Source organism: Anabrus simplex, chromosome 1, assembly GCF_040414725.1.
Source record: "Anabrus simplex isolate iqAnaSimp1 chromosome 1, ASM4041472v1, whole genome shotgun sequence".
Taxonomy (NCBI): domain Eukaryota; kingdom Metazoa; phylum Arthropoda; class Insecta; order Orthoptera; family Tettigoniidae; genus Anabrus; species Anabrus simplex.
The window spans coordinates 1,771,881,502-1,771,905,814 of NC_090265.1; the positions used below are offsets into that span (position 1 = coordinate 1,771,881,502).

The following is a 24,313-nucleotide window of genomic DNA, read 5'->3' on the forward strand; positions in this document are numbered from 1 at the left end:
AGTGTATTACTGCGCGTGTTGTAACGGTGTAAGGCTATTGGAGGGAGCGATGTTCCGGTGGGTGTGGCTATGGGTTTATTGGTTGTATTTGAATTAGAGGTACTAGCGGTGGGGGGAAGGGAGGGGGGTATATTAGCTGTAGGGGAGGTGGGAACTCTAATTGATGTGAGGTTGAAGATTTTTAAGAATTTGTTGGTGAGGGAAGTTGATTCTCGTAATAAAATAAGAATCTGTTCATACAAGGGGCTTTTTTTATCAATAGTGTCATTTAGATTTTTATCTTTATTAAAATGTTGGTCGAGGAAAATAAATAAGTTTTCATATTCTGTCATGAGTTTGCTTTTATCAACTCTTTTTAGGATATGGAGGTCTTGTTCTATTGTGGTGAATTTATGCCCGGTGTCCCTCATATGGTTGGCCATTGCGGAGAATTTGTTGTGTTTTTGGGCATTGTAATGCTCGGCGTATCTGGTAGAGAAGCTGCGGCCAGTTTGGCCAACATAAGAAAAATTACATGTAGAGCATTTCAATCTGTATATTCCTGATCCAGAGTAACTATTGTCTGTGATGTTGATAGAGTTGTGATTGAAGAATAAATTGCGATTAGTGTTTTTTGTTGTGTAGGCTATTTTTATTTCGTGCTTCATTAATGAATTGGTTATCGGGTAAATGCTATGGTTAGTGAACGTGAATTTAGCGTATTTTGGTTTGACGGGTTTTAATGGAGTTAAATTGGTAGCTAGTTTTAGTTTGGTTTTATTGATGATTTTATCAATCATATTCGTGTTAAATCCATTGAATTTAGCTATTTCCTTGATGAATAGTAATTCTTTCTTTAAATTAGTAGAGGACATAGGGATCTTTAATGCTCTATATATTAAACTGTGATAAGTGGCTTTTTTATGTGAGTTGGGATGTAAAGAATCATTTTTTATGGTTGTTGGAGAAAAGGTGGGTTTTCTGTATATTTGGAAGTCGAATTTGTTCAATGCTCGTGTGATTTTGATATCTAAGAAGTTCAGAGAGTTATTGAACTCATCTTCTTTAGTGAATTTAATATTATTATCTAAGTTGTTGAGGAATGATAGTATGTTATTGCTGTTGTTGATTTGTTTATCAATGATAGCTAAGGTATCATCAACATAGCGATGCCAAAGACAGAGTCCGTTGATGTTATTAATAATCTTACTATGTTCGAGATTATCTAAGTATATGTCGGCTAGTATTCCAGATAACGGGTCTCCCATCGCTAGACCTTCTTGTTTGTAAATTTTCTTATTGAAGGTAAAATAGTTGTTGTCTAAAACGAAATTAAGTAATTTTAACCATTCATCAATTTCGATTTTACTCAATGTAACATACCACTTAGTCAAGCAGCTCTTCTTCTTTCTCTAAGTTCTTCCCAACCCAAACTTTGCAACATTTTTGTAATGTTACTCTTTTGTCGGAAATCACCCAGAACAAATCGAGCTGCTTTTCTTTGGATTTTTTCCAATTCTTGAATCAGGTAATCCTGGTGAGGGTCCCGTACACTGGAACCATACTCTGGTTCGAGTCTTACCAGAGACTTATATGCCCTCTCCTTTACATCCTTACTACAACCCCTAAACACCCTCATAACCATGTGCATTAACTACTCTGATGAGGTTGACATCGGAAAGGGCATATGGTGGCAAAAACTTGCTATGAAGATTCATCACATTCATACACGGCCCTGCAGAGAAACAGGATAAGGGTTATTGTTGTTGTTGTTGTAGTAGTAATTATTATTATTATTATTATTATTATTATTATTATTATTATTATTATTATTATTATTATTACAGAGTAAGCCAGTTTGGTGTAATCTCAAGTACTATAAGTGTGGTAAGGAGCATGAAGGAGTAGGAATCCATCAAAGGAAAGATGCATGTATTTAAATTGAGAGAGAAAATAACAAGCATAACCATTTTACTTGCACATGCAGCCACTGAACATAAAGAAGAGAAAGAGGAAGAAGTTTTATGATGATCTGGAACAGTCCTGTGTGCAGTCCTGTGTGAGCAACTGCAAAATGACCTCGATAATGTTGTGAGATGGACAGTAGGCAATGGTATGATGATAAACGGGGATAAAAGTCAGGTTGTGAGTTTCACAAATAGGAAAAGTCCTCTCAGTTTTAATTACTGCGTTGATGGGGTGAAAGTTCCCTTTGGGGATAATTGTAAATATCCAGGTATTAATATAAGGAAAGATCTTCATTGGGGTAATCACATAAATATGATTGTAAATAAAGGGTACAGATCTCTGCACATGGTTATGAGAGTATTTAGGGGTTGTAGTAAGGATGTAAAGGAGAGAGCATATTTGTCTCTGGTGAGACCCCAACTAGAGTATGGTTCCAGTGTATGGGACCCTACCAGGATTACTTGATTCAGGAACTGGAAAAAATCCAAAGAAAAGCAGCTCGATTTGTTCTGGGCGATTTCCGACAAAAGAGTAGTGTTACAAAAATGTTGCAAAGTTTGGGCTGGGAAGACTTGGGAGAAAGAAGACGAGCTGCTCGACTAAGTGGTATCTATGCCTAAGTGGTATGTGATACAATTTCTTTAGTTTTGCCAATTGCCACCTTTTCAATACAATAAAAATATATTACAAACTTACATATTTATTATGATGTAAACATTTATCTTCTCCTTTCTTTCCCATCTTAATGAAGCCTTGAATTTTCCCTGTTGCTTTTTACATATTTATGGACCTGTCAATCAATCAGTCACTACTGATCTGCATCACAAGTAGATCTTCTATACGGACAAGGAAAATGAAGTTTATAACCTGGAATAAGTGGTATGTTCCGAGCTGTCAGTGGAGAGATGACATGGAATGACATCAGTAGACGAATAAGTTTGGATAGTGCCTTTAAAAGTAGGAAAGATCACAATATGAAGATAAAGTTGGAATTCAAGAGGACAAATTGGGGCAAATATTTGTTTATAGGAAGGGGAGTTAGGGATTGGAATAACTTACCAAGGGAGATGTTCAATAAATTTCTAATTTCTTTCCAATCATTTAAGAAAAGGCTAGGAAAACAACAGATAGGGAATCTGCCACCTGGGTGACTGCCCTAAATGCAGATCAGTAGTGACTGATTGATTGACAGGTCCATAAATATGTAAAAAGCAACAGGGAAAATTCAAGGCTTCATTAAGATGGGAAAGGAAGGAGAAGATAAATGTCAACATCCCCTCCAAGAAGACAGGAATGAAAACCTACTTTGCCAATATCCAGTGGGGAATAAAAACCAATGACCTCAATGTTGTTGTTGCTTGAGTCATCAGTCCATAGACTGGTTTGGTGCAGTCCTCCATGCCACCCTATCATGTGCTAACTTTTCATTCTACGTAACTATTGAATCCCACATCTGCCCTAATCTGCTTGTCATAGTCATACCTTGGTCTGTCCCTATCGTTCTTACCACCTACACTTCCTTCAAAAACCAACTAAACAAGTCCTGGGTGTCTTAAGATGTGTCCTATCAGTCTATCTCTTCTTCTCGTCAGATTTAGCCAAATCGATCTCCTCAAACCAATTTGATTCAGTATCTCTTAATTCATGATTCGATCTATCCATCTCACCTTCAGCATTCTTATGTAACACCACATTTTAAAAGCTTCTATTCTCTTTCTTTCTGAGTTAATTATCGTCCATGTTTCACTTCCATACAATGCCACGCTCCACACGAAAGTCTTCAAAAACATCTTTGTATTTCCTATATCAATGTTTGAAGTGAGCAAATTTCTTTGCTTAAGAAAGCTCTTCCTTGCTTGTGCTAGACTGCAGTTTATGTCCTCCTTACTTCTGCCATCGTTAATTATTTTACTACTCAAGTAACAATATTCATCTACTTCCTTTAAGACTTCATTTCATAATCTAATATTTCCTGCATCGCCTGCCTTTGTTCAACTGCACTCTATTACTTTTGGTTTGGACATTTATTTTCATCTTGTACTCCTTACCCAAGACTTTGTCCATACCATTCAGCAGCTTCTAAGGATCTTCTGCAGTCTCAGATAAAATAACATCATCGGCAAATCTCAAGGTTTTGATTTCCTCTCCTTGGATTGTGATTTCCTTTCCAAATTCCTCTTTGATTTCCTTTACTGTCTGTTCTATGTAAACATTGAAAAGGAGGTAGGACAAACTGCGGACTTGCCTCCTTTCTGGATTGCTGCTTCTTTTTCAAACCCCTCGATTCTTATCTCTGCAGATTGATTTTTATACTGATTGTAGATAAGTCTTCGTTTTTGGTATCTGATCCCAATCACCTTCAGAATCTTAAATTGCTTGGTCCAATCATAATTATCGAATTCCTTTTCTAGAACTACGAATGCCATATATGTGGGCTTGTCCTTCTTGATTTGATCCTCTAAGATCAGACGTAAAGTCAGGATTGCTTCGCGTGTTCCTACATTTCTTCTGAAGCCAAACTGATCTTCTCCCAACTCAGCTTCAACTTGTTTTTCCATTCTTCTGTAAATAATACGTGTTAACATTTTGCAGGAATGAGATACTAAACTAATGGTGCGGTAGTTTTCATATCGGTCAGCACCAGCTTTCTTGGTAATATGTATAACATTCTGCTGAAAATAGGATGGGACTTCTCGTGTCTCATACATCTTACAAAGGGCACTAGGAAAGTTTTGCAATATGCAAAAACGGTTGGCTGGACACCCCTGTTATGGTGAGGGATGAAAAGAAGGGTGAAAACCAGTCTAGAAGACAGCAAGGCGCAACCTTCACACCAGTTGTTACCAAGCAATGGGATTGAAAGCAAGCTAAGATGTCAGTGTGGTCTAAAGGTGAATATCGCGCAATTATCCGCTATAATTTTCCTCGTGGATTAACAGTTGACCAGTGCCTGGAGGAAATGACTCCTGTGCTGGGGAAAGACTGTTCACATCGGACAACAATTTTCCGCTGGTACAAAGAATTCCAGAGGGGAAATTTTGGGGTTGAAGGCGATCCTCTTTCTGGGCGACCATCTGAATCAGTGACTGAGGAAAACATTGAAGCTGTGAGGAAAATGTTGCAGCAAGAGAGGCAGTTGACTTATCGGCAGATAGAAGAGACCCTCCACATCCCTGCACCAGCTATTCATTCAATTCTACACGACCATTTCCATGTTAGAAAGGTTTGTTCCCTTTGGGTGCCCCATTCACTTTCAGAGGAACAAAGGGCACATCGAATGAAATGGTGCCAAAAAAATGCTAAAACAGTTTGAAAATGGGACGTCGCGTAATGTCAATAGCATCGTTACAGGTGACAAAACTTGGCTTTATTATTATGATGTCCCTACAAAATCCCAGAACAAGCTGTGGCTGTTTGAAGGTACGGGTACTCCTGTGACTGTGCGAAAGTCAAGGGCAGTGAAGAAAAGTATGATTGCAGTATTCTTCACTAAACGGGGCATCCTGACTCAGGTTGTGCTAGAAACACTGACAGTTACTGGGAAGTGGTACAGTGAAACTTGTCTGCCTCAGGTCATCCAGGTTCTCAAGCAGCTCCGTCCAAGGTCACGGCTCAACACTTGGCTCTTGCATCACGACAATGCTCCAGCACATCGTGCTAATGTAACAGTGGATTTTCTTGCCAGATCAGGGTTGACTGTGCTTGATCACCCTCCATACAGTCCTGATCTTGCCCCATGTGACTTTGCACTCTTCCCAGAAGTGAAGATGAAGCTGAAAGGGCGGCATTTTGCATCCGACGAGGAGCTTCTAGCAGCATGGGATCAAGAGTGTGAAAATGTAACCAAAGGAAAGTGGTAGAGTTGGTTGAGTGACTGGTTTTGATGTATGGAAAAGTGTATTGAGTGTGGTGGAAATTATTTTGAAAAATTCTAAAGCGGTCACTCACATTGCAAAACTTTCTTAGTGCCCTTTGTACAAACTAAATGGAATAACCTTGCCATGCTGGTTTCTCCTAAGGTAGTCAGTATTTCAGAGGGAATATAATCAATTCCAGGTGCCTTGTACCTACTTAGGTCGCTCACAGCTCTGTCAAACTCTGACCTTAAAACTGGGTCTCCCATTTCATCAGCATCGACAGCCTCTTCTTGTTCCTTTTAAAACAGCAAGCATTCATCACCTGGTAACAAAATTTGTTTAGAAGCCATAATATTCAGTGTTATGTAGAGCTAAAAAATAAACTTGAGCTTATCTGTTAGTCAACACAAAATACAGTATTTTTAGGAATTAATTTGGGTGGATGTTAGGAAAAACTTAAAACGGTCCACCTTTTCAATACAAAAATGTTATATTTATTTATAACATGTATTTGCACTTGGAACTAGTTTTGACGCTGTGTTTGCGTCATCATCAGCCAAAATGTGGGAAATAGGCAAGATGTAGGCATTTATATTACACAAGGCGTTACATTAAACAATACACATCTTATAAGGAGATAAAAAACAGGGACGAATATAGAAACAAATGAATCGTTGAGAAAACAAACGTTATACATATTAAAAATAACCTTAACCACATATCTTGCAGTGCGAAAGTGTTCTTCTTGAATGAATGATTCCTGAATATAAAAAAGGAAACACACGCGCACACATTTCTGGAGAGCCAGCAGGCAGGACAAAGTAAAGTGAAACCTTAAGAGTTCTTCTGAGAAGAGTTCCTCATTTTTTCTATGTTCCGACTAACTAATGAAGTCTCCCTTGAGTTCCTGATAAACATACATACATAACAGGAAATTCTCCTTCACTCTCAACAATAGCTCTAAAGACCAACGGTAAAATTTTTATTTTAAATATTGTGCAGAGACGTGAAAGCATTATTTTGAACATGATATAACTCCTTCATATAACCCAGTTTTTTAATACAAGGTGTTGCATTAAATAATACACATCTTACGAGGAGATGAAAACAGGGACGAATGTAGAAACACATGTATCGTTGAGAAGGCAAGTTATACATATTAAAAATAAGCTTAACCACATAAGTTGCAGTGCAAAAATATTTGCCTTGAATGATTCCTGAATACAAAACGCGCGCGCACACACTTCTAAAGAGCCAGCAGGCAGGAAAAAGTAAGGTGAAACCTTAAGAGTTCTTCTGGGAAGAGATCATGATTCTTTCTATGATCTGACTAACTAATGAAGTCTCCCTTGAGTTCCTGATAAACATACACAATACACAATACGGACAAAATGAAATTCCTATGTTTAAATTAATTTGGGTGAGCAAACGTATTAAACCGGGTTTCATGAAAATATGATTCCCAATTACAATTCGAGTCGTAATGCATTTCTCTTACATTCTGGCCAACAGCAAACCTCATTTCCATTTGCATTTGATGTGCTGTTAGTGGTCAGACTACTGCTTCGCTTCCCCTTCGGGATCCTCTTCCCTAGATTTGTGCTAAGCATTCTGCATTTTTATGAATGCAGTGACTTGGTGCATGATCACATTTTTATCAGAACTGTAGTAAACAATAATTTAAACAATAAAACAATATTAAAGATGATTATTTATGTAAATGAGAGACTAAAATGACAAGGATAAGAGATAATGACCGTAGTCTGAAAGGGCTTAACATCAAGGTCATTGGCCCCATAAACAAAAGAATATGAGACTAAAATGAATAAAAAAACACAGAAATGAAGATAAGCTTTTGAAAAAAAAAATTGTACATTAGAAGATATAAATTGTAGTCATTTGCAATATTCTCTCTTTATTTTTTCATTAGTCTGGCTTCTTGACTGAATGGTCACTTTTTTACATTTTGCTTTACATCGCACCGACACAGACAGGGTCTTATGGAGACAATGGGATAGGAAAGGCCTAGCAGTGGGCAGGAAGCGGCCATGGCCTTATTTAAAGTACAGTCTCAGCATTTGCCCGGTGTGAAAATGGGAAAGGATGGAAAACAATCTTCAACCGAAAGTGAGGTTCGTTCAAACTATCACGAAGGTAATCATTTATTACATTAAGTAACACGATAAGCCTGTAGGCCTAAACATCGATTTCAAGAGAAGTTAAAGAGAATTCACGGTAATTTCACTGGATAATTACGGTACTTAACAGTTTTTTGGATTGTTGACGATTATTGCTACATGCACATGATAGTTGTGTAAATAAATACAAAGTCAGCTGATTCATTATTCTCATAATTTGTAGTCTTAGTTCCCTGCATACTTTGTACTCTCCACCTTCGTTTATTCATCAAGTAAAAGTTAATAATCAAATTCCTATATCCCAATAATATTGCATTTCAAGCCCCCGGCGTGGTTTTGACAGAAATTATAGCAGACAACTTCTTATTCTCAGCATTTAAGGACACTTTTATTCTCCGTGCCGCGTAGTAAGGAAAATAATACTAATCCACCAGTGGTAAAAGTCCACATAACCACACTACAGCTGAAAATTGTAGTGTAGATACAGTACTGTATATTTAGATAGTGCCATATCTTGCCTGCTATATTCGTGTGTATCTATTAGAGCGTAGTTCTAATAATAATTTGTCTAAGCATTTAGCTTTGTTGGTAATCTTTGAGTACAGTAGTTCTTGCAAATTTCATTTCTGTTCGTGCTTAGTAGTGACATACGGTACCGGTATTGTAATTAGGATACATCTGAAAGCAGTTTAAAAATTACTGTAGTGTACTGTACAGTAGTAGGCCTATACGAGTAGTCTAATATCCCATCAGAATTTAGTGTGCTTATTTTATTATTGTAAAATATTTGTGTAGTACTGGTGTAGTAGAGGTATCCGTAGAAACTCTTACTAAAATTCAGTTGTTGTAATTAGGATAGGCTTAATTGCAGTTTGGAATTGTGTAGTTCTTGTGTATTCCTTTAGATATTCAGTAATTAACAGCAGTTTTTATCCTGTTAGGGGTTGTAGGATAAAAAATAGAGTAGTATTGTAGCGTAGTCGTATATTAATTACCGGTACCTTATTGTTGCGTGATCTTTGAGTACTATCCCAGACAATATTCCCTCCGTTCATTTATTTTTTGCAAATAAGTTATTTTATTTTTATTTTCATTTTTTTCCGTAAAGAATGGCTAAGGAGCGCGAGTATACAAACTGTGGGTGTGGCGAGGCATTGAGGGATATGAGGGAGGAGTTGGAGAGTTTGAGGGAGATAATTAGGAATCTCACAGAAGACAGGAAGGAAGATAGGACTCCCTCAAACAATGTACATGTTACAGTAGATGTACAAGAGGGAGGGGAAGGAAAGGGGGGAGTTGTAGAGTTGTAGAAGACAGGTGGTCTAAAGTTCTAAGGGGAAGGAGACTGCAGGCTAAGGGCTCTATTCAGGATCAGAATTCAGGACAGGTGTCTGTGCGAAATCGGTACGAGTCACTCCAGGTAGAACAACACAGGGAAGAGGGACAGGGAACCGTTGCTGAGATGTGTGGAAGTAAGAGGAAGGGAAAAGGTAGGAAAGGGAAATGTAGAGTAGAGGATAGGAAAAGACAGGTGGAACAGGGTCATGGGAAGGAGAAAAGGGAGGAGGAAGTAGCTTCTGCAGCTATCAGGAAAGATAGGGCTGACCAGGAGGGGTGGGGATCAAATGAGGTGGGTAGGGTTGAGGCTCTGGTCATGGGGGATTCCTTCTGAAGTACTTATTTGATTATTGTTTGGTCGGAGGAGCTATACCAGATGAATGGAGAGTTGCTATAGTAGCCCGTGTGTATAAAGGAAAGGGTGATAAGACATAAAGCTGAAAATTACAGGCCAGTAAGTTTGACATGCATTGTATGTAAGCTTTGGGAAGGCATTCTTTCTGATTATATTAGAGATGTTTGTGAAATTAATAACTGGTTCGATAGAAGGCAGTTCGGTTTTAGGAAAGGTTATTCCACTGAAGCTCAACTTGTAGGATTCCAGCAAGATATAGTAGATATCTTGGATTCAGGAGGTCAAATGGACTGTATCGCAATTGACCTGTCTAAAGCATTTGATAGGGTGGATCATGGGAGACTAGCAAAAATGAGTGCAACTGGACTAGACAAAAGAGTGACTGAATGGGTTGCTATACATCTAGAAAATAGATCTCGGAGAATTAGAGTAGGTGAAGCTTTATCTGACCCTGTAATAATTAAGAGGGGAATTCCTCAAGGCAGTATTATCGGACCTTTACGTTTTCTTATAGGCCTATATATAAATGATATGAGCAACGTGACCTCGAAAATGTTGTGAGATGGACAGCAGGCAATGGTATGTTGATAAACGGGGTTAAAAGTCATGTTGTGAGTTTCACAAATAGGGAAAGTCCTCTCAGTTTTAATTACTGCGTTGATGGGGTGAAAGTTCCTTTTAAGGATCATTGTAAGTATCTAGGTGTTAATATAAGGAAAGATTTTCATTGGGGTAATCACATAAAAGGGTTTGTAAATAAAGGGTACAGATCTTTGCACATGGTTATGAGGGTGTTTAGGGGTTGTAGTAAGGATGTAAAGGAGAGGACATATAAGTCTCTGGTAAGACCCCAATTAGAGTATGGTTCCAGTGTATGGGTCTCTCACCAGGATTACCTGATTCAAGAACTGGAAAAAATCCAAAGAAAAGCAGCTCAATTTGTTCTGGGTGATTTCCGACAAAAGAGTAGCGTTACAAAAATGTTAAGTATTGATCAGGTGGATCTTTCTTTTCTTTCTATGATATATGGTAGATATCAATACGGAACATAATGAAATTAATTAATTAAGTGGTAAGTTCCGAGCTGTCAGCGGAGAGATGGCGTGGAATGACATTAGTAGACAAATAAGTTTGAGTGGCGTTTATAAAAGTAGGAAAGATCACAATATGAAGATAAAGTTGGAATTCAAGAAGACAAACTGGGGCAAATATTCATTTATAGGAAGGGGAGTTAGGGATTGGAATAACTTACCAAGGGAGATGTTCAATAATTCCAATTTCTTTGAAATCATTTAGGAAATGGCTAGGAAAACAACAGATAGGGAATCTACCACCTGGACGACTGTCCTAAATGCAGATCAGTATTGATTGATCATTGATCATTATTCGAACCCAGTATCTCCCAGTGTCAAGCTCACAGCTGCGCGCCCCTAACCGCACGACCAACTGGTAAATGGCCTCAGCTTCGATTTGAAGCCAGTGGCGGCGATAAGGACCCCGCAAGACGGGGGAGGGGGGTCATGGCTTGTGAGGGGCCATGACTGTTTCTTAATTCAGAAGCTGAAGAGTGATTTTACATATTGATAAAGTTACAGCACACAACACAGTATTATTTGTATTACAGGGGGTTGTTCCAAACTTAGGCTGTCGTAGTGCAGAGCTTCTTTTGTCAATAGAAGTACGGTAGTTATTTCTAAAAGAATGTGAGTTTCCCAACCTGTTCCAATAATAACCATTCCTTGCTGCTAACTGCAAGTGTGCCGCCTCCAAGCAGACCATCCTGCACATTATTAGCAAATGTCCAAAAAGAAAGTACAGTGGCAATATCAGTGACTTTGCTCATGTGCTTCCAGAGACAGTTAGCTATATACATAAACTGGATATAAATATATAGTTTGTTTTTCAAAATCATTGTGTGTTGTATCTGTAAAGCCATACCGGTGTGCTAAATAAATAAATAAACAAGGCTTTTGAAGTAATTAGGTAGTTCTGAGAACCCAGTAGTCAGCAAAGGTGCGATAACAAACACATCCTTGTTATCCAAACTCTAATATGAAGTTTCGAGCCTGTTTATAACTCTGGGTAGTCAGTGTAGTCCTACGATGGACGGTTAGGTTGTAAACAGTACTGGTAGTAAATTATTTGGTCCTAGGAACGGGATTATTTCTTAATATTGTGACGGTGAGCGTGTTTTGGTTACTATAATAGGAATATGCATTTCTGGTGCACGTGTGTTTGTACATATAAGTGTATTATTTTAATTACTTCGGATTTGGAAACTAAATTATGTCAATTATTATTATTATTATCGTTGCTGTTCATTGTAATCATATACAATTTTGTACAATGAAATAAACTTGCAACTTTCCTTAACAGGAAACGTGAGGGGGGGGGGGGCTTCTTAGCGCCGCTACTGTTCGCAGCTGGGCCGGGGATTTTAATTTCGCATAATTCATTCCTATGTCTTAGAGCTGGTTGATTGTGTTCATCTGGTACCTTCATGACACACAAGACACTCAGACAGAAACACGCAATATTGATTATATCACTCGCATAGTGTTGACGATAAGAAGGGAATTCGGCCGTAAAACAAGGTCATAATCACGAAAATTGTTTTTCTTTGCCATATTGATGAAAGCAAGATTTGCTTCCAGTAGATTTGGGGTTTAATGTAAAGAAATGGAAAAAACCGACAGAAAAAAAATAAAAACAGTAGCGTACAGCAAACACATAATTCCAATAGGACCACTGAAATCAAGAATCATTTAAATTTAATGAAAATCGAAATGTAAATCTAAATACAAAGCTCAAATCTAGCAGTACATTCGCATAGACACTTTAAGATAAAAGAAGATATGAAAGATGAAGACCCGTCAATAAACAGATTAAAGGGAATTCCCCAATACACAATTTTCAACAGGTACATGGAATAATCAAATAAAGATAAAATATGCATTAAAGTAAGGATTTAAAATAAATACAGTATTTATAACGATGTTGAAGTAAGATCGTGATAACTCCGTAAAACAGGATATCATCAATAAATTCGCATGGGAAAATAATACACATTTTTTAAGTACCTACATCAAAGGGAAAAAGGGTGTTTATCTTCGTGGCTAAATTCCGATCCTTGCCATCCTTGCCATGCCCTGTAAAAATTGGTAACATTGGCCCCCTGATCCACAGGCATAACCTACAAACGTCAACAGACACTACCGCCAAATTACGAGCGCCGATACTCATTGTTGGAATGAAGTATTAAAAAATCACAATGTACACTATTAATTTTAGGTTACGTTCTATACTGCAATGTTGTATCGTTTTGTTTTATCGCTTTCTTCTTTTTCTTTTACTTCTTCTTCTTCTTCTACTTACACTCAACTAGCAGAGAAGTTAAAAGTACATTACCCACTTCCGTAATGTTTCATTCAGCGAGGATTTTATTTAGCAGATTCGCTATTTGAACTATCGGATGATAACTAAATCAAACAAAAACATTTAGCGATAATTGAAAACTGTAAGATATTAATTTCAACTGTTTGCTGTTCTTTATATGTATGCCATTGTAATGTACTTGTAATTCTCCCTTTATTGCAACAGGATTTACAAGCATTAAAAGCGGAGAATGAGATCTTAAAGGAGAAGGTGGGCTTTTACTGGAATCGAAAGTACGGTACCGGTAAACAATCAGAACACAGGTGGCTCCGAGAATTCTAACGCGTGGTGTCAAGTTGCTGTGGATTCTAGGAGGAAAAGTGTACAGTTACATAAGGATAAGTTTGTAAATGATACCAAAAATAGAGTTTCAGCCTTGAGAGAAGTAAGCGATACGCAAGGATTATTCGTATGGGAAGCAGTCAAACGTATAGCACAAACTCCGTTAGAAGACGCGGCAAAGTTAGGCCTAAAATCCCACAGTGCACCAACGAAAGTGTCGAACATTCTTATATTTGGTGATAGCCAGGCGAGGGGAATTGCGAAGGAAATGAACAATGAAGATATTGCAGCATCGGCTGTCATCTATCCTGGGGCCCCAATCAAGAAGGTACCGTACTGGAAAATACGGAGCAGGCAGCAAGAAATCTCGAAAGTCGTGATGCAGTAGTGAACATCGGCGGGACGAACGACGTAGCTCACAACGACGCTACGAATGTCATTTCTCAACTTAAATGTACACTAGGTAAGCTGACTCACACCAACATCTTTATAGTGAACGTGCCCCACAGCCATCATTTGAGTAGAGATTCGTGTGTGAACATTGAAGTGGACAAAGTTAATACAGATATGGTTAAATTTTTAAAATATTTTCGTAATACTCAGGTAACTGAATGCAGCAGTTTCAAGAGACACTAATACACAAAGCATGGCCCTCATCTAAACAATTCAGGTAAACAAAAGGTTGCAAATATTGTTCTAGATTTTATTAATCATAAGATATGTACTGCAAAAAAGGCACCTCCCTTGATTTATAACAGTGACCAGGAAAACTACTAGAAACTGTACTTCAAGCTGGCTCAGTCTAGTAGAAAATGAAACCCAGGAAAGTAAGGAATTTCAAGTTACCCTATTGCAACAGTCAAGTTTTAGAGGGGAAGGGGATCTGAGATTGCTCTTGGTAAACTGTCAGATTACCAACATAGCTGGAGATGTGTGGGATCTGGTAAATGCAGCACGGGTGAAATTTAAGAAAGTGGAGATTGTTATTAGTGGAATACTGTGTAGAAGGGATACTGACTGGAGGGTGATTGGGGATTTAAATGAGACTATGGAGTGGGAAACTGGGAGTGAAATTTCTAGATCCTAAACGGGCGGGGAAATTTGTTTGGGAGGGTAATAGGGAGGTACATTCAGGGAAACGGGATGGCCTAGGGAGCGGTGATAAGGAAACAGGGAACTGGAAATCAAGTAGGGATGACATAACATTGTTAGTGTTGAACTGTAGAAGTATTGTAAGGAAAGGAACAGAATTAAGTAATTTAATAGATATATATTTACCAGATATTGTAATAGGAGTTGAATCATGGCTGAGAAATGATATAATGGATGCAGAAAGTTTCTTACGGCAGAGGTTATTAGCAGCTTCAGATGTAGAAACTGCAATCGGCATGGAGAAAAAGCTGAGGCAAATTGATATGACATCGTCATGTCCATTGAATAGGAATCTACGGAATACAACCCAAGAGGAAGCGATAAACACCATTGTTCCCGAGGAAGCGAACTATAGAGAGAACAATAAGTCAAAGAATAGGCCAGAGAATAATGATGGACAAAAAGAAATGGGAAAAAAGAGATGTTTTTGTCAATGCAGTGGGAAATCTAATGAAGGATATGAGCAGAATATCAGTGTACACGATCCATATTATAGGAATAATCCACGATTCAGAGGAAATAGGAACAGCAACGTTATAGAAACAGGACATGGTTTAACAACAGAAAATACAGAATAATTATCAAAGGAATGAAGAGAACCGTCGATGTATTCAACAATTACGAGAAGAGAGGCGAAATAAAATCCGATGGGAGGAGGCAATAAGAGATAAAGACATTAACGGAGATATCGAGGGAGCAGAGAGCCTCGAATTGCAGTCTTACAAGCGAAGAAAAGCAGAAGAGGGAAGATTGAACCCAGATACTCCGGAATTTGTAGGAAATTCGGAGCCGCCTGAAAGAAAAAACGCCAATCTCGAACTGAGGAACGAAGAGATGTTGCATAGCGAAAGGAATGATAAAGTTGACAAAATTCGTAATTGGATAGTCGCGCAAGTAGACGACTGGGGTATTCAACCCGATGATCTGCTTGAGGAAAATATTTATGGCAAAGAAAGAACAAAATTCAAGTTACCCGTAATTATATTAACAGTGGCCAAGATAAAGTTGCATTGCTTGGTGGATTTCGGAGCCAGTATCAGTGTGATGGCATCAGTGCTTTTCCAAGAGCTCAGAGAGAGAGTACATATACCAACAATACCCGTATCAGGAGTTAAAATAAGGGGGAATAATCCCAGATAAATCTGTTGACTGCAAAATGCAAGCATATGTTACGATCATGATAGGAAAGCATAAGTTTGAGCATTCATTCATTATTATGAAGAAAATAAAATACAATATCATTTTTGGAATAGACTCATGCTAACATCCCGGATGACCATTGATATGGAGAAACGAGAAGTTCGGTTTCCAATAACAGAAAGTAGTGGAATACAGTCTATAGAAACAATACAACTGAGTAACGATACAGATGAAAATGAACACTTGAAGATTATGGTGGAGAAAATTGATGCCGGAATCGAGGAAAACCAAGATCAAAATAGGGATGAGTGTGATCAAGAAATAGATTTGGAACTAATTGAAAGGATTGTGGGAATATTAACTATCGAAGAGGAAGAAGAAAAAACAGAAATTTGGAAAACTATGGCCGAAGCTACAATATCATCTACGGAAAAACGGAAGTTATATGAAGTTTTGAAGAAATATATTGAGTTTTTCGATAATAAACCAGGACAAATACCCAACTTCAAATATAAACTGGTAGTCAACGACTGGAAACCATATAAGGGAAAGATATACCATGTATCAGAGAAGTATTCCGCAGAAGTAAAGAAAATTATTCATGAAATGGTAGCTGATGGGATAATAATGAAGGCAGTAACACCTTATTTAAATCCGCTCGTAATCGTAAAGAAAAGTAATGGGAAACTTAGGCCATGTTTGGATGTCACGGGGCTCAATGAGAAGCTTATCCCAGAATACAATCAGGTACCCAGAATTAAAGACATAATGAAGAAATTTAGAGACCTGCGATACTTCTCGAGCTTGGACTGTACCTCATCGTTCCATCACATCGTACTGGAAGAAAAATCGAGGTTACTGACAGGGTTTATGTTTGATAATCAAACGTACGCCTACTGCAGATTACACTTTGGTTTGAAGGACAGTTGTGCTGTTTTGATAAGGGCCTTAGATAGGAACTTAACAGATGAAGTAAAGGGATTTGTCAGCTGTTATGTCGATGACATGGTATTTGGCAGTATGACTTTCGAGGAACACTGTGATAAATTGGAAAAATTGTTGAGTAACCTGCAGAGAACCGGATTTAAAGTTAACCTAGCAAAATCAAAATTCGGCCAAAATCAAGTGCTGTTCCTTGGACATATAATAGACGGCGAAGGAGTCAAGCCAATCCCGGTGAAAATAAAAGCAATTTGTGAATTCCCACGTCCTTCTAAAGTAAAGCATGTAAGACAATTCCTAGGCATGACTGGATTCTTTTCCGACCATTGTAGGGGTTATACGGAAATAGCCGCACCGCTACAGAAAATATTGAAGGCAAATAATCGCTAGAAATGGAACGAAGAGACTGAAAATGCATTTATAAAAATGAAAGGATTGCTAAGGCAAAGCATCAAGTTGGGGTACCCTGATTACGAGAAAAAGTTCATCATCCAGGCAGACGCGTCGAATATTGGCGTAGGAGCATGTTTATACCAGGAGGCAGAGGAAGATAAGAAGCGAACGTACTTAGCATTCACGAGCAGAAAGTTGCGAAAACACGAGCTACATTACACATCAACTGAGCTCGAACTCCTTGCCATCGTGCATGCTCTACAGCAATGGAGACGGATTATTTATGGATACCCCGTGATCATCAGAACGGATCATAAAGCGCTAACTTTTGTGTTAAAAGCAATGATGGTTAGTGAAAGGGTAACTAGATGGATGCTTTTCACACAGCAATTCAACATCAAGATTGAACATTGCAGCCGGAAAGAAAATGTATTAGCAGTTGCATTAATTAGAAATCCAGCAGACCATGAAGAAAATGTTTTGCAAATAACATTAGATAATCAAGATGAGGAACTATTAAGGAAGTTGGAAAACCTTGGAGAATATCAGAAAACGGATGAAAAATTAAAGGTCATCACTTATAAGTTAATGGCTGATGAGGAAGAACCATTGCTAAAAAATAAATACAAAATACTGAATGGTATATTAACAAAAGTTGTGGATGAAACCATATATAAGAAGAGGATAATCATACCACGATCGCTACAACGTGAATTAATTTGGCATGTGCATAAAGTGACAGGACATGCAGGAATCGATAAAGTCATAGGAACGTTGTCAGAGAAATTCACATGGACAGGTCTTAGGAGATCAGTCAGAAACACTGTTACAACATGTGCATATGCCAGCGCGTTAAACATAACAATTTCATTGCTAGTAACCAGCCTATCGCCATAATACCAGCAAAAGTCAGAAAAATCTATGCGATCGATATTTTCGGAAAGCTACCGACAGCCAAAAAGCGAAAGAAATATATATTGGTGGTAATCGACGTCTTTTCAAAGTATATCTCACTACTTACAGCCGATTCAACGAGCAAATACGAAGCAAGTCTTACACAGCTTAGTGAAAAAGGTGTTTCCTCAAATGGGCAAGCCCGAAAGAATATTAACAGACACGGGAACACAATTTACTTCTATGTTATTCCGAGAACAGATGAAAAGTATGGGCATAAAACACGTATTGTGCTCAGTACGGCATCCATCGGCGAATCCAGCGGAAATATATATGAAAGAGATCGCAAAATTCTGTAGGATCTACTGTAATCATTGTCACTGGAAATGGATTGACGTAATAGAAATCATAGAGGAATGCCTAACTAATACCATCAACGAATCAATTGCTCAGATCCCAAATCTAGTACATCATAATAAACAATCACGCAGAACATGGGACAATATGATAAACATGCCACTTGAACAGAAACCAGACATCCAAGAGGTTATTAAAATGGTCCAGGGAAGGTTAAAACCACCGCCGTCTCAATCCTATATACTGCCTGCTCAATGCTATGCGATTAACATGCTTCTCAGCGTGAGCTCTTAGTGTCACGAACCTCCGCTAAGGGCGCCAGGTAACGCACCCACGTTGTTGTGTTCTAGTGCGTTTGCATCGAATGTTTGTGTGTGTATCTCTGGTTGTAAAATGATTAATTGTTGCCTTCCTCGCTGTATATCATAGCAGGAAATCCAAATTCTTCAGGTGTGAGGATTCCTGTTATCCCCAAGTAAGGAACTTTGGAAAAATTGGCTTAACGCTATATGAACGCAAGGATCAACCAAGGATATTCAATGGATTCCTCTATCCGATTATTCTCGTGTTTGCAGTCTGAATTTTAGAAATGGGGATAAAATATAAAACTAAAAGAAATATATATTGAAGCCAGAGTGCGTGCCTACTCGGTCTTAGAATTATCCCCATTATCTTCAAACCAGAAATATAGCTCCACGAAAGACCAGACAAGGACAAGATATTTCTTCGGAAGAAATCTGTGATGAAACAAGCTCTTCAACCGCAGGAAATACATTGAATGACGAGTACGAAATTCATTTGAACAACTATGTATCAATCCAAGTCAATATTCCAAGGAGTAAGAATAACAGCAGTGATCAGAATGTGAGACATTAGAGGCTCCGATCAAGAATTCCGAGACTGCGATAACAGCTGATGAGTAACCATAATGAAGTTAAAAGACTACGGAGACAGTTCGAATACAACCCAGAAAATGATCGTCTGAATAAAGTAAAGGAAGCCGCCAAATATAAAAAACGACCGTTTAAAAAAATGAATTTCATAATTTTCGCAAGACAAAATCCTGGCAGTCAGAACAAATCACGCAGTACTATGTGGCGTGAGGAATAGTATCCCAAACGGTTACGAATATGGCAGGACTCCTGATCTAGTGTCAGCTACGTCACAAAGTACTCTGGACAGGTAGCCTAATTGGAAAATGTTGATAGTATTTGTCGGGATTTCCCAATTAGTGGAGGAAAGATTTAAAGCGGAATGTAAAACTCTCAGACCAACAGAGAGGTGTGTAACAGTGCGCGCCGATTAAATGGCTAATTAGGCACGGCTCCACTACGACCGAAACAGTGACAAGTTCGTTTGCGTGGTCAATGTTGAAGGTGTATGCGGCACATATATTGTAAATCTGCTGCTCTCGCGGATAAACTGTTGTGTTTTCTTGTAATCCGACTTTCAAAGGAGTTCTCTGTGTCTAGTCCTGCTGCCTACTTCCTCGTTAAAGGCTTAGGAGGTCTCCGATCTATCTCTTTTAGTTCAGAAATTATTACTGTAGTGCCTTTCGGCAAAACAATCCAGACTGTGTGCATTTCTATTCCCGGTGAGATTCGTAGGGAGGTAGCAGCTAACAAAGAAAGGCTCCAGGCATCTTCTTCAGAAGCACATCCTCTCTATGGATACCAACCAGCCACACAGAGGCTAAAATCTAGGAAAAGTTTTCTCCGCACATCAGTCAACCTTGAGGGGAAAGCAGAGAATGCTAGAGTCACAATGTGGAAGGAAAGAATCCACCACCTTTCCAACTGGATAGAGCCAAAGGAAAGTCTTCCATGTGGACACCAGGAGAAGTGGACAGTATGGAAAGCCCTTAACAGACTCCGTACAGAAGTCGGCAGAACCAAAGTAAACTTGCGGAAGTGGGGCTTCTCAAGTGATTCATCACTTTGTGATTGCGGAGAGCAGCAGACGATCCAACATCTATGTCAGTGTGTTTTATGTCCTTCAATGTGCACTATGAAAGACTTGATTGCAGCCTCCCCCAACGCTATTGACGTCGCCCAATACTGGGCAAGCATCATCTAGCTCTTGAATATTGTTGCTCTATCTGTGATTGTATAATAGACTTGTATATTTGTATAGTAGAAATGTAGATGTTGCTTTTTGTTAAATATCTATAAGTTGATACTTCTGACACGAATAAAGAAAGAAAGAAAGCAGATAAAATACTTACCTTGGAATCAAAACGCTAAAAACTGAAGTATCTGACTAATGAGATGGCAGATGCTGTCTCACTAACTCTTAAATGTATAGTGTAATGTGTGTCTTGTCTGTTACAAAAACGATTATTTTATGTTCTCACTAGATGATTTTCTGGAGAAGCAATAGATGCCCTATTTAGTTCAGTGAGATTGGGTGGTGGATTTAATAACATGACGGACGCACTCATTATGTGTTGTAAAACGTATCCTGAAATCTGGTCGTGAACAAAGGGTCAGCGAAATAGTGATAGACATTTTTTTGCGTCCACTGCTGGTAAATAACAGTAAGAAAAGGACTGAAAATGTGCTCCGTTACTCGTGTCGAGAAAATTCTGAAATTTGTGCAGCAGTGTGATGATCATAATATATTTACTAAAACTGGCAAGATTTTATATATTTTACGTTTCTATATCTTAAGCCAAGCCCAAATGTGAAATGTTAGTTTCTGTATGTGGAATATATTATCAATTAATAACATGTTAAGGATTATTTTTCATTTTATATTGGCTTTACGGACGAACTCTCATTATACCAACATGTGCTCTGGGTCCGGTAAGCGCTGCCATCTGCAATGCCGCTGTAAACGCATTTATCGCGGCACAGAGCAGGCAGTATATAGAGATTGAGACGGCGGTGGTTAAAACAACAGTCTGAGAAGAGACGTAAAAGACTACGGAATAAAAGATTTCGCGCACCGTTTGTCCAACCCTTGTCCCGTTTCCCTACGGGGTCGGGTATGAGGTGGAATGAATTTGTCTTGGCGGTTTTTTATGACCGGATGCCCTTCCTGACGTCAACCTCATCAGAGGAGTTAATGGGAGATGAAATGAATGACGTGATATATGATAGTAGGGAGAGGGTGAAACCCGGTGCCGGCACATAGCCTACTCCTGTCGAATAGCACCAAGGGGTCTGCTCAAGGCTTAACGTCCCCATCCGACGGACGAATCACCATCAACAGCGTCATATGCCCTCACTCCATATGAGCACTGCGGAGAGGTTTGGAATTTAATCCAGGCTTTTGGCACGCAATCTAGTGATTAGAAATTGTATACCACCACCTCCCCTACCCTGCCGGCCAACATTCTGATGGTGAAAATTTTTTCGACCAACGGGACTCGAACCGGCTAACCTCGGTGTTAGACCGTTTTTAGACTTCAGCGCCTTAACGATCATGGCCACCAGGCGGGCTAATAAAAGATTTCGCGCACCATTCAAGGAAAACGACCTCGTGTTAATTAAAAAGGCACCAGTAACAAATGCACCAGTTAAGATATGTGCTAAGTTTAACCATTTATATGAGGGACCATACAGAATTGAACATGCTTTTAGAAATAATGCGTATCTCATAGTAAGCATGGACGGAAGATACAGAAACGTTCACAATTCAAGTAATAAGAAGCTGTATTTCCATGAAAACAAAGCTGACGAAACAGAGAAATAAGTCCCATAGAGTTGCAGATGAAGTACAGAATACATACATTGGTGAATCAGCTGATAAGCAAAGAGATAGGATTGGAGAAAATAAACAACATCAGTTAGAATAAAAGAGTAATCGATATTATTCCATAGAGGAAAGAAAAATCCATCAGTCAATCGAAGAGTCATAGGGAAATTGCAGGAATGTAACCATGCATTTCTTGGACGTGTTCCAAAATGACGCCTACGGAAGGTAGAGACCACCCAAGGCACAGGAATATATAGCAAGATATGGACGTTTAAGCATATTAGAAGGCCATGACTGATTCGGAACTACGATGTTACGAAGGCAATGTGCGACAGAGTAGAATCGACTGAATTGTTTTTTAAAAAATAAGAAGAATCGAAGGGATTATCAGAAAAACTGACTTGAAAATTTAATCTCGCACGGACAAGAGGTGATTGATAGTGCTCTGAAGAATTTAGAAGATTGAACAGTTTCTAACGCGGATATTAAGCTGAAGCGAGATGAAAATATTATAGATATCATTAGCATTGGACTCAACAACGTGGGACAACAGGAACTGGTTATACTCGCTGGAGACTTTAATTGCAGAGTCGATATTGACAATACTAAGTCAGAGGCAGTCCTCGGATTCCTTCAAGGAGAAGGTCTGAGCCTGATCAACTCTTACACAGAGAAGACATACATTTGTCACAACGGGAGTAGCACGATTGATTTAGTATTCTCAAATATGAAGAAAGTGACAAACGTAGTGCAAAGAATACAGAAGACTGTCGTCAGGAAGCATCTGCCTGTATTGACAAACATTACTGTACAGCAAAACATTCCTACCACATCTCATACCATAAAACGGACCAGAGCACTGGATGTACAAACGATCGAGGAAACCACCCCTTTGATCACAGAAGCAATACAGCTCATACAGCATGGACACATAGACACCGCTCTACAGGAAGTAGAAGACATCATACTCAGCGCAACGACAGTAGCACCGGCATTCAAGAGGAAAGCCAAGCCCTGGTTCAACGCAGCCTATTACCAGTCTAGGAAAACAACGATTCAATCGCTGCACGCAGCGTTAATATCACCCTGTGAAGCCTCCCTGCGCGAATACTCCAGGAAAAGACAGAACTACAAAGCGCTGATCGGAGAAACAAAAAGGAAATTTTCTGAGGAAATAGTGAAGAAGCTTATAGAAGAAGCTAAGAAGAACCCCTTCAAGGTCTTAAAGCCGAGGAATCCAACCTTCCCGAGAGACATTCCAATGGAGATCTGGCACGACCACTTCAGTATAGTGTTACAGTCTAAAGACACTAGACCTTGCAATGCTACTGTTGGCCAAGGAAATGTGATAAGCACTGAGTCATTCACTGAAGAAGAGATAGTAGAAGTACTTGCAACACTGAAACCCAATAAAGCCTGTGGACATAATTTGATTTTTAGTGAGTACCTGCAGAGTTCAGCTCAAATATTAGCAAAGGCATGGACTGTGCTGTTCAATGAATGTCTCCAGCAGGGGAGAATTCCGGACAAGTGGAGAATTTCGAGGGTTAAAACACTGTATAAGGGTAGAGGAGATCCGAGTAATCCTGATTCCTACGGAGGTATAGCGCTAGAATGTACATTATATAAAGCCCTGGCGAAACTTCTGACCTTGAAACTGACAGCCATAGTGGACAAGTGTATCCCAGAGGAACAGTTCGGTTTTAGGAAATGTCGATCGACAATCCAAGCAGTAGAATGTCTACAGAACGACATAAATGAGGCCCTTCGACATCCAAAAGGGAAACTGCATGTTATCTTCGTTGATTATACCAAGGCATTCGACACTATCAACAGAACGAAGCTAATGACGAAACACGTGCAGCTCGTAGGAGAAGAGAACTCCTATACGATTCTGGTGAAAAATATACTTTCGAGAAGTGGACGATGCACTTAATTCCTCTAACCCGATTGACCATACGACGGGAGTCTTACAAGGGGACCCACTTAGCCCCCTCCTATTCAACATTGCTACATACGACGTGGTGCAGGCAAGAAAGACAGAAGACGTAAAAGTATACCTGTACGCGGATGATACTGCCCTGGTTTCAACATCGATCACTTCGCTACAAAAAGTATTCGATCACCTAGTTGACTGGGCGAATGACAACGATCTACAACTCAACAGGCTGAAGACGGTGAAAATGACCTTTAAGAAAGGAGGACGGCAAGCAGCCGAGGACGTAATATACTTGGGCCTGCAACCATTAAGCAATGTGAACAGATTCAAATATCTGGGAATAACTCTTCAGGCACAGAGGAGAACATTTTCTGCACATGTTAAAGACAGAGTGGCCGCATCTCTGATTGCAATAAATGATATCAGACATATCAGGAAGATTTCA

General features: G+C 39.0%; 1 protein-coding gene across 1 annotated transcript in view; it reads right to left on the minus strand.

Annotated features, from left to right (window-relative positions):
- LOC136883108 (uncharacterized) overlaps positions 1 to 12,864 on the minus strand; it is a 48,447-nt gene extending 35,583 nt beyond the window's left edge. The window contains exon 1 of the mRNA XM_067155295.2: positions 12,720 to 12,864. Within this exon, the coding sequence (XP_067011396.1) occupies positions 12,720 to 12,803 (84 nt within the window). The 5' untranslated portion in view covers positions 12,804 to 12,864. The remainder of the gene's footprint in view (positions 1 to 12,719) is intronic.
- Between the last annotated feature and the right edge of the window lie 11,449 nt (positions 12,865 to 24,313).